At 43.8% G+C, this 10,692-nt stretch overlaps 2 protein-coding genes across 2 annotated transcripts; both read right to left on the bottom strand.

The window, feature by feature from the left end:
• On the bottom strand, nt 1-1,862 carry LOC122542150 (ferritin heavy chain A-like). Its single transcript, XM_087978022.1, has 4 exons — nt 1,761-1,862; nt 717-857; nt 425-592; nt 1-156 (listed from the first exon to the last, which is right to left on the bottom strand). Exons 1-4 carry the CDS (start codon nt 1,860-1,862, stop codon nt 1-3), a joined length of 567 nt encoding a protein of 188 aa, XP_087834148.1.
• Nucleotides 1,863-7,207: 5,345 nt separating this feature from the next.
• On the bottom strand, nt 7,208-9,452 carry LOC122546005 (ferritin, middle subunit-like). The gene is made up of 4 exons (XM_043684852.2): nt 9,351-9,452; nt 8,536-8,682; nt 7,624-7,749; nt 7,208-7,363 (listed from the first exon to the last, which is right to left on the bottom strand). The coding sequence occupies exons 1-4, from the start codon at nt 9,450-9,452 to the stop codon at nt 7,208-7,210; spliced, it is 531 nt and encodes a 176-aa protein (XP_043540787.2).
• Nucleotides 9,453-10,692: the final 1,240 nt, after the last annotated feature.

Genomic DNA, 10,692 nt, shown 5'->3' with positions numbered 1-10,692 from the left:
TCAGTCACTCTCCCCCAGGCTGAGCCTGTCAAACAGGTACTCTCCCAGGCCTTTCTCAGGGGCTCCCAGTCTCTTCAGGTTGGTGATGTCATCTCCCAGCTTCTTGATCATCTTCACTTGCTCATCCAAGTAGTGCCTCTCCAGGAAGTCACACAGCTGGGAAGAAGGATTTTATTTTTTAAAAAAGCCAACAAAACTGACCATCCTCCAGTCCAGGAGGAAGAGACAAATGCAATTTCAATTTGATCTATTGGAAAGATAAAACAGTATCAGATCCCAGATCATGGGGTTAATGTTTACCACAGAGGCCCATGGAATTGAGACATCAACAAGGCTATTCAGAAATAGACACCTTTTGATTAAGCTCAGAGCAACCATTCCAACTGAACCGAGCACATGAAGTGCTTCAACATGAGAAACTCACATGAGGGTCCGTGTGGCCAGAGGAGAGTTTGTGCAGATCCAGCAGACTCTGGTTCACATCCTTCTCCATCTGCAGAGCTCTCTGCATTGCCTCCAGACCATTGCCCCACTCATCCTGCTCTGGCTTCTGGGGGTGGGGGGAGGGGGGGACGACGACTAGATATTTACACTAGATATTTACAAAAGAAACAAAGTCGTGACAAGAATGAGATTGCTACATTAAACTCATTTTAAAATAAATTAAATTATGAAGGGACCCCAGGCCAGAGGCCACTCATTCCAGTAAACCCAACCTTGACATCCTGCAGGAGGACTCTGCCTCCACGTTTATTCTGGAATGCCATCAGTTTCTCAGCGTGTTCCTCATGGGCCTGCTCCTTGAAGAACTCAGCAAAGTGACGCAGGGCAACATCATCCCGGTCAAAGTAAGTGGACTGGGGGAAGAGAAGGCGAGAATTGAAATGACAAAGCTGTGTCATGAAAAATTTTCTTCCCCAAAGAGAGATTTCTTCCAGATACAAAGACACTTCATTATTGGTCACAAGTATGAATTATCATTGACCCCTCATTTGGTTACAAATCAAGCTCTTAACCTGAAATTACCATAATCCCCAGGATATCCACACAGCAACAGCTCCTACAACCCTTCATTTAGGAGGGGAACACCAATCTGTCCATTCAGATGGATTGACAATTTCAAATATAGGGACAGCTAACCATTCTCCTGGTTACTAATTACACTTCAGGTCTTATTGAATGGATCTGAGCATACAGCTTCGAGGGCTGAAGGGCCTGTTTTCTTTGTTCTTTACTAGCAGGAAGACCATGTTGTGCATAACTTGGTGCTTCTGAACTTCAGGCACAAATGCCTAGTAACTACACTAAGAAAGCAATTTGTAGGATACAAAGCACTTTTGGCTAACCCAATATAGTAGAAGCTACATTCTTCCCATTTTTTAAAAACCAACATTAATCAGAACTGAATGTCTCTGTAGAGAGACAGATCAGCTAAATAAGCTAGCAGGAATCTGCCAACATTTCACTTCAGCACCCTAATGAGCATGCTTTGATGCCCAACAAGTACTTGGCCAGGGTGGTAGTAGTCTGTTGAGAATGCAGATAACAGTGAAGTGGTTTGCACATGAAGCCTCAATAAAGGGAAGCTGCAGCTAAATGCAGTCTATTCAATATCACCCTGTATTTCACTCCATAAACACTCACTACACAAAGACCTGTCCCTACACATCATCCCCAGGATCAAAAGAAATACAATTTACATCCAATCCACTGAAATCCCAATATTTCAGAACACAGCACCAAGGAGCATCAAGCCTCACCATAGAGAGGTAAACATAGGAGGAGTGGAGCTCCAGGTTGATCTGCTTGTTAACAGCATCCTCACAGTCCTTGTGGTAGTTCTGACACACTTGGGAGACCATCTGCACTATTCCTACTCACTATCACCCAGACAACTCTAGAACTGAGCCTCTCCCCCATAAGCTCTCCACTTATCTTCCTGGGTCACTGTGCACCCACCCAGAGAGAGGCAGCACCAATGATGATTGACAATCCCTAATAGCCAATCAGAAATCCTCCATTAATCCAGACACCACTGAACAAAGGAGAGGTGGATGTAGATGAGGAGCTTAGACCCAGAGCCAGAGATTTGGAATACAAAGAGGATTGGGAAATTTGTCTAATTGATGTCACTGCTTTTCAATTCCATGCCCTTTTGCAAATCTGAAGATGAGTCACCAGATAACAGTCTGGAACCACAACTTTGAATTTAATGATAATTTCTCACGTTTTGCTGAGATGGATAATCCGAATGAGGGGCTGTGAAGCTGATACAATACCTTAAACAAACTGACTTGCCTTGAGGTGATTTCTAACCAGCCATTGGACAGAAAAATGGAAATGTGAGGCTGAGAGGGAGTGAACGTGACTGTACCCAATGTCACCCACAGACTCGTCCCCCATTGGCTGCAGTGGGGTTGGGGACAGACTCGATGGAGCAGCTGCTCTGTTCCTGACCGTCTGTGTTGTTTGTTCAATGAGTCCATTTCTGGCCGACTTTCAAATTGGCCGAGTAATATTTGAATCTGATTGTTGTCGATTCAGATTTTCTCAAACTCTTCAGCTCATCCAAAAAAACCTAAGAACTAGGAGCAGGAGTAGGCGGTCTGGCCCTTTGAGCCTGCTCCACCAGTCAATAAGAACATGGCTGATCTTTTCCTGGACTCTGCTCCACCTACCTGCCCTCTCTCCATAATCCTTAATTCCATTAATGTTCAAAAGTTTACCTGAAAAACATTCAACGAGATAGCATCAACTGCTTCCCTGGGCAGGGAATTCCACAGAACCACAACCCTTTGGGTGAAGAAGTTCCTCCTGAACTCGGTCCTAAATCTGCTCCCTCTTATTTTGAGGCAATGCCCCCTAATTCTAGTTTCACACTCCAGTGGAAACAACCTCCCTGTTTTTATCTTATCTATTCCCTTCATAATGTTATTTATGTCTCTAAGATCCCCCCTAATTCTTCCAAATTTCAATGAGTATGGTCCTAATCTATTAATCGCTCCTCATAAAGCAACCTTCTCAATTCTGGAATTAACCTAGTGTATCCCTTCTATGCCGCTACATCCTTTCTCAAGCAAGGAGACCAAAATTGGAGACAGTTTTTCATTTACTCATTGTCACACAATGAGGGTATTTGGCACACCTTCCCTGTTACAGTTTTTTTTAAAAAAGAGCTGCCCAATTTGTCCCATCTCCAGATCCTTTCCCGATGGCCCTGCCATTTGAGCCCTAGAGTCATACAGCATGGCAACAAACCTTTCAGTCTAACTTGTCCATGCCAACTAAGTTTCCCAAACTAATTTAGTTCCATTTGCCTGCGTTTAGCCCATATCTCTCTAAACCTATCCAATCTATGCTCCTCTCCAAACGTCTTTTAAATGTTGTAACTGTACCTGCACTTGTTTCCTTTTTGATGTATATCCAAACCCCTCTCCAAAGTCACTGTTCAATCTGGTTCCCCCAACCTTTTAGAATCCTTTATAGTTAAAATGAACTAATTAGAACGGTCATCATTTAAACTTTAAATCCATTCACGGTGTGAAGGACACCAATAAGGATCCAGCAGGATTTGGAAATGGAAGATTCCCATCGTCTATTGTTGTATAAGGTAACATACACGAAAAGGTTAATCTATGAGTGAACATGAAGCTCCACCCACTTTGAAGTATAGCACAGCCACTGGATGAAGCATTGACTATTTGGCAATTGGAGCAAGTCGGTTCAAATCCCAACACAGCAGATGATGCAATTTGAATTCGATAAAATAAAAGGACCTGGTATTACAAATCTACTGATGACCATGCAACCATTATCGAATGTCGGTAAAAAACCATCAGCTCACCTATATCCTACTGGAAAGAAATCCACCATCCTCACCTGGTCTGGCCTACGCGTAACTCCAGAGCCACAGTAATGTGGTTGACTCTCAACTGCCCTCTGGACAATGAATGCTGGCCTAGCCAGTGATGCCCACATCCTCCGAATGAATTGAAAATAGAAGTGGTTGTGGGACACAATGTCTTTGTAGAGAGGCAAATATCTTCCCTGTCTACGTGAATGGTGTTGTGAAACTTGAAAGAGTTCAGAAAAGATTTACAATAATGTTGCCAGGGTTGGAGGGTTTGAGCTGTCGGGAGAGGCTGAATAGACTGGGGCTGTTGTCCCTGGAGCGTCAGAGGTTGAGGGGGTGACTTTACAGAGATTTATTAAATCATGAGGGGCATGGTGAGGGTAATAGACATGGTCTTTTCCTTGGGTTGAGGGAGTCCAGAAGTAGAGGGCATGGGCTTACGGTGAGAGGGGAAAGGTATAAAAGGGACTTAAGGGACAACATTTTCACACAGAGGGTGGTGCGTGTGTGGACTGAGCTGCTGGAGGAAGTGGTGGAGGCTGGTACAATTACAGCATTTAAAAGTATCTGGATGGGTACATGAACAGAAAGGGTTTAGAGGGATAGCAACCAATTGCTGTCGAATGGGACTAGATTAATTTAGGATAGCTGGTCAGAATGGACGAGTTGGACTGAAAGAGGTGCACAGCACAGAAACAGACCTATGACTCTGAGTGGAATACAAGGATAAGTGACTGCGAGGAGGGCAGAGGAAAGGACACTATAAAAGCCTGTCTGAAGAAATGCAAAATGCCCACTGACAAGGGAATCACTTGCCCTCAAAATGCCCAAACTGGAGAAACAACATCCATGAAGTAACCAACCACACTGAGAGAAGACCAAGTGCCAGCAGCAGAAAGAGCAGGCAGTATCCAGAGGGTCTTACCCCTCCTCCTCCACACCCTGGCCTCCCCAGACACCACCTGACCCCACACAGTCTGCACCTCCAGGATTGGTCTGTTCAACCATCGTAGAACCCACATTGCCAGAAGAAAGCAAGTTATTCTCAACCCTGAAGGACTGCCAATGAAGAGGAGTTATGTAATAAAATGCTTAAGGTAAGGAGAGACTTTTTGTCGTTCAGCTTTTGAAATAATCCCTTTAACTGGCATCAAAGGGAGAATTGGTGACAATAAACAGGTGGTTGGTATCCAGGTACCAAGATACAACAGGTTTGAAATGGATGTTGCACCCAAACATAAACAGATTGTTTAATGGAGGAGCTGCTGGTTTGAGGAGGGGGGGGGGGGTGGGGGAAGGGAAAGAGAGGAGGTTTATAAGTTGATGGAACAGGTCTGCAAAGGGAATATCTAAATTGCTTCTCTGTCATGACAATGGATCAAAATCCCTGTCTACTTACAGACAGATTGAACTTCTCATGAGAATGTGCTTTTGAAAAGAGGACATACAGCCAACAGATGACTAGATTTAGATTCAGTGACTGGCAAAGCCCTGGGAGGAAGCATGGAATGTCATACCAGAAAAAGCTGCTCAGAAAACCTCAAACAGCCACACCTCAAAGGGAAAGATTCAGTTCAAAACAAGCTAGACAGTGATCCTCTTTGGCTACAGAAGTAATGAGAGGCTGAATATCCCTCAACAGAAAGCCAACTCCTGAGGATCATGCCTCACTGTTTTAACTTTCCAAGAAGTTATGAAAAGGGTTAAAATATATATTTTAGTGCCTTGCGTTAGTGGGCTGTAAAGATCACAACCCAAGAACAGGTTTTAGAACTCCCACCTCCCTTCTCTTCCCTCCCTCAATGCTGCAGCTAAGAGGAGATTGAATCTCACTGTAGTGAAAGCTCAAATCACCATTGATAAGAAAACCACACAAAGGTCTTTCAACAAACGCACAAAGCTAGGTCTCTTGAAATAAACTGCTTCACGGTTACACTCTAACATAGTGACCAATGTTTCACATACTCTTCACAGAAGAATGATGCATAAACCTTCAAAGAATTTCTTCCCCCAGAGGGTGGTTAATGGGTAGAATTCATTCCTAGAGAGGGCTGTGGAAACCAGGTCATGGAGTGTGTATCAAACAGAGATGGATAGGTTTTTCATTAAGGGGAAATCAAGGACTGCAAGGAAAAGGCGAGAGAATGAGATTGAATCTACTCCCATTCAAACATGTTTCTCAGTCAGCTGAATGAGCGAATTCTTCTCCTTATCTTGAAGATACTTACCATTGTGCTCAGTAGCTAAGAAATTTACCTTTTAGTTTTAGAGCCGGATTAATTTGTCTCCTTTGACAAGCAAGGTATTTGTGCCCGTAAAGGTGTCAAGGGATAATGGTTTTGTGACCCACCCAGAAGTTGGTTTATCCCTTCTCCCCTGGGATTATAACTAGAGAATATCTGGTCAGGAATAACCATGGATTAAAAAACGACACCTGCCCAGTAAGTGGTTGCAGCAGATCAGGGATTTGGCAGGAGGGGTTAGGGAACAGTGCACAGCCAGAATTACACCCACAGACCAAGTAAAGGGATTATTCAGGAAAGCATACTGTTACTTTGGAAGAAAGAAAATGCAGCTGTGAAGTGGGAAGCATCCCACATTTGAAGTTAGTGCTTTCCCAGCAGCATAGGGGGACTCTGCCTCTAAATCCTGAAAGACCACCCAAAAAGAAAAAAAATCTACATTTTGTATGATTAGGTTAAGTCTAAGATCTGATATAGATACTGGGCTACTGGTTAACAGGCTGACCTTCCACAGAAGAAAGACCCATCCTAGTGATATTAGTCAGTAGAACTCTCCAACTGTCAATGGATGATCATTCTTAATTTGGTCAAAGACTAGGTTTGGTGGAAATATGGAATAAATAACATTGGTCCTTTATCTTATTGCATGGCACTATAACCTTGAAAAATATTCTGTTAGCTAATGGGCTGTTGCATTGCAATCAGCAAGTTTATGCTACACTTAGCTGAGATATTAGTGGTCACAGCTTTAAGTTTGTGCATTGCATTTTAAACATATACCTGAAGTTAATCATTAGAGCAACAGGATATAGTCAAGTATTCAGGTTGCAACAGTCCAGACAGGATCTCCCAGTAATGCTTAGAAATGAACGTATTGATCAATATTGGAAGGTTAGCTGGAGCAGTAGGTCTTCCCAGCTTGTAGAGGGCAACATTTCCAGATTTCACTTTCAAATAAAAAAACAAAAACCAAAAACAAGTGTTTAGACTACAGGTAGTGAACATTTATTCACTGTACATAGTTTCACAATATATCCCAGGTCACCACTAGAAGTCAAGCCATTCATCTCTACAGCATAGCCCAACCAAAGTCTCAGCCCCTGCAGTCAGTTCAGTCACTCTCCCCCAGGGTGAGCCTGTCAAACAGGTACTCTCCCAGGCCATTCTCAGGGGCTCCCACTCTCTTCAGGTTGGTGATGTCATCTCCCAGCTTCTTGATCATCTTCACTTGCTCATCCAAGTAGTGCCTCTCCAGGAAGTCACACAACTGGAAGGGAAAGGCAAGGAGGAAACTAGTTAGATACAGAACAAGAAAACCAGACGTCGACTTTAAGAGTTCGAATTTCCCCTTTTGCCAAAAAAGAATGTAGTCAGTTTGAGAAACAATGGATGAGTTCCATTACAAGACCTTTCCCTTCACCCCCAAAACCACTATGTCCCAACATTTAGCAGTAAGCTAAGAGACCTTGAGGCTCATGAACAAGTCTTGTCCAAAAGCCTACATTAACATTAGCAGGAGGAACTCACATGAGGGTCCGTGTGGTCAGAGGAGAGTTTGTGCAGATCCAGCAGACTCTGGTTCACATCCTTCTCCATCTGCAGAGCTCTCTGCATTGCCTCCAGACCATTGCCCCACTCATCCTGCTCTGGCTTCTGGAGCAAGGGAAGAGGCAGATGCTTCATGAACGAGCATGTTATAGTAGTTACAGCATTGAACCAATTGGTTCAATAGTTTCAAACATAGTGCCACAAGTTAGAGTTAGAAACAACTCCCCTTCTCACATGAAGATTCTTAGTGTCCTCCATTGCTATAATCAAAACTGCAAGTTGGAAGAATAGCACCTCATCTTCCACCTGGGCAGCCTACAGCCCAGAGGACTCATTGATTATATTAGATTCCTTAGTGTGGAAACAGGCCCTTCGGCCCAACCAGTCCACACTGACCCTCTGAAGAATAATCCACCCAAACCCATTTCCCCTCTGACTAATGCACCTAGTACTATGGGAAATTTAGCATGACCATTTCATCTGACCTGAACATCTTTGCACTGTGGGAGGAAACCCACACAGATGTGGGGAGAATGTGCAAACTCCCCAGACAGTTGTCAGAGGCTAGAGTCAAACCTGGGGCCCTGGTGCTGTGAGGCAGCAGTGCAAGCCACTGAGCCACCATACTGCCCCCATTCTCTAGTTTCAAATAACTTCCTTCAAGCAGATTCATTCCTCCCATTGACCAACTAGGTCATACCCTCTACCTGTCTTCACCTATCACCACCCCATTTATCTGTAGCTCCCCTACACCCACCCCCAGTCTTGAAGAGGGACACCCAAAACATCAACTTCTCCACCTCCTGATGCTGCCTGGCTTGCTATGTTCTTCCAGCCCCCTGTCTACATCAAGTTCCAGTGAAGATGGTTAGAGGTGTAATTAAACCCAACCTTGACATCCTGCAGGAGGACCCTGCCTCCACGTTTATTCTGGAATGCCATCAGTTTCTCAGCGTGTTCCCGTTCCTCATGGGACTGCTCCTTGAAGAACTCAGCAAAGTGACGCAGGGCAACATCATCCCGGTCAAAGAAAGAGAACTGCAAAAAAGAATAGTCAACTAGGGTTATAACTATTTTGAACTCATTTCCCTCCAAAATTAACTGAAAAATTAAATTTAGGCAGTCTTAACATTGACTATTTTCCCCAGTCTTTAAAAAGTTCCACATTAAATAATGTCTAATTAAGCTGCTGGACAAGTGCCTTCTACTGCAGGTAGAGAAGGTCAGACTGTCAACATTCTGAATGATCAAAACAAACACATTAAGGGAACCTTAGAACTTCACCCAACCAAAAAAAAAATTAGTTGTAGTCATCCCATTAAGAGCTTATTTCCCTTAACATAAATAGGTATGAGTACTTGTTAATCAGCATGAAACTGTTCAGTTTCCTGTAATGAATCTATACACAGATATTACTAATACCTCTGAAGCAGAGGACACTTGAACCCGAGCTGAGACCCAGTGGTGGGGCGCTGCCACCAATACAGCCTTCATGAGGAGCTACTGTGCTTTCTCAGCCACTAGTTAGAGGAGTTGAAACAAAGGAGTCATTCATTCACTCCACAAATCACCCCTCACACACCAGAGAGGGGTTCATTGCTTGAGTATTTCCCACAGACCCCAAAAGTAAAGAAACATAAGATATTGCATTCAACTGCAGAAAAGTCACACTTTTAAGAACATAGTCACACAAATACAAGCCTCACCATGGAGAGGTAAACATAGGAGGAATAGAGCTCCAGGTTGATCTGCTTGTTAACAGCATCCTCACAGTCCTTGTGGTAGTTCTGACACACTTGGGAGGCCATCTTCACTATTCCTACTCACTATCACCCAGACAGCTCTAAAACTAAGCCTTTCTCCCACAAGCTCTTGAATTTATCCTCCTGGGACATCCCGCGCCCAACCGGGGAATGACATCACCAACAATGACTGACAATCCCTGACAGCCAACCAGATATCCCCTATCAATCCAGACACCAATGAACAAAGGAGAGGAGGATGTGGAGGAGGAGCTGAGACCTAGAGCCAATCAGAGTCTTAAAATACAGAGAGGTTTGGGAAATTCATCTCATTGATGTCACTGCTTTTGGGTTCCATGACCTTCTTCCAATATTGAAATGTCTCGTTGTTCAACACTCTAGTTTATTCTTAAAAACAAGTTACTACTTTTACTGAAGATGCTTTGCTGGTCAAGTTTTTTTTACTTGTGAGAAGCTGTGAAGCTAATGCAACAACCTTAGCAAATCAAGTTGCCTTAAGGGGATTTGCAAACCAGCCACTGGACAGAGACATGGAAATGTGAGAATGAGAGGGAGTGAATGTTACTTAATGTTATGTCACCCACAGACTCAATCCCCCATTGGCTACAGTGAGTTTGGGGACAGGCTCGATGGAGCATTCACAAGGATGGTCCCTGCAATGGTAGGCCTAACATACGATGAACAGCTGAGGATCCTGGGATTGTATTCGTTAGAGTTTAGAAGGTTGACGGGAGATCTAATAGAACTTACAAGATAATGAATGGCTTAGAAAGGGTGGATGCTGGGAAATTGTTTCCGTCCGGCGGGGATACTAGGACTCGTGGGCACAGCCTTAATGTTAAAAGGGGTCAAGTTAAAATGGAAATGAGGAGACATTTCTTCAGCCAGAGAGTGGTGGGCCCGTGGAATTCATTTCCATGGAAAACAGTGGAGGCTGGGACGTTAAATGTCTTCAAGGCAGAGATTGATAAATTCTTAATCTCGCAAGGAATTAAGGGATACGGGGAGAGTGCGGGTAAGTGGTGTTGAAATGCCCATCAGCCATGATTGAATGGCGGAGTGGACTCGATGGGCTGAATGGCTTTACTTCCACTCCTATTTCTTATGGTCTTCTTCTGGAGCAGCTGGCCTTTTCCTGCCCGACAGTGTTGTTTGATCAATGAGTCCTTTTCTGGTCGACTTTCAATGTGGCTGAGGAATATTCGAACCAGTTTGAAATATTAAGACACAATTGTTCTCAAATTCTTTGGCTTATCATTGATTTGTGGGCATAAAGTGTGGCAAT

This window comes from Chiloscyllium plagiosum, unplaced genomic scaffold (assembly GCF_037043375.1).
Source record: "Chiloscyllium plagiosum isolate Xiang-an unplaced genomic scaffold, Cpla_swu_hap1 HiC_scaffold_33, whole genome shotgun sequence".
NCBI classification, from domain to species: domain Eukaryota; kingdom Metazoa; phylum Chordata; class Chondrichthyes; order Orectolobiformes; family Hemiscylliidae; genus Chiloscyllium; species Chiloscyllium plagiosum.
The sequence above is the reverse complement of the archived record's forward strand: the minus strand, read 5'-3'. Positions and strand labels throughout refer to the sequence as shown.

Excerpts from the sequence above, each read along its gene's own strand:
- LOC122542150 (XM_087978022.1), bottom strand. The coding sequence starts at position 1,862 with ATGGTCTCCCAAGTGTGTCAGAACTACCACAAGGACTGTGAGGATGCT. Across the intron at positions 858-1,760 it reads CCTATGTTTACCTCTCTATG|TCCACTTACTTTGACCGGGA; the intron begins GTGAGGCTTGAT and ends CTCTTCCCCCAG. Across the intron at positions 157-424 it reads CTGGCCACACGGACCCTCAT|CTGTGTGACTTCCTGGAGAG; the intron begins GTGAGTTTCTCA and ends CCTTCTTCCCAG.
- LOC122546005 (XM_043684852.2), bottom strand. The coding sequence starts at position 9,452 with ATGGCCTCCCAAGTGTGTCAGAACTACCACAAGGACTGTGAGGATGCT. Across the intron at positions 8,683-9,350 it reads CCTATGTTTACCTCTCCATG|TTCTCTTTCTTTGACCGGGA; the intron begins GTGAGGCTTGTA and ends TCTTTTTTGCAG. Across the intron at positions 7,364-7,623 it reads CTGACCACACGGACCCTCAT|TTGTGTGACTTCCTGGAGAG; the intron begins GTGAGTTCCTCC and ends TTTCCCTTCCAG.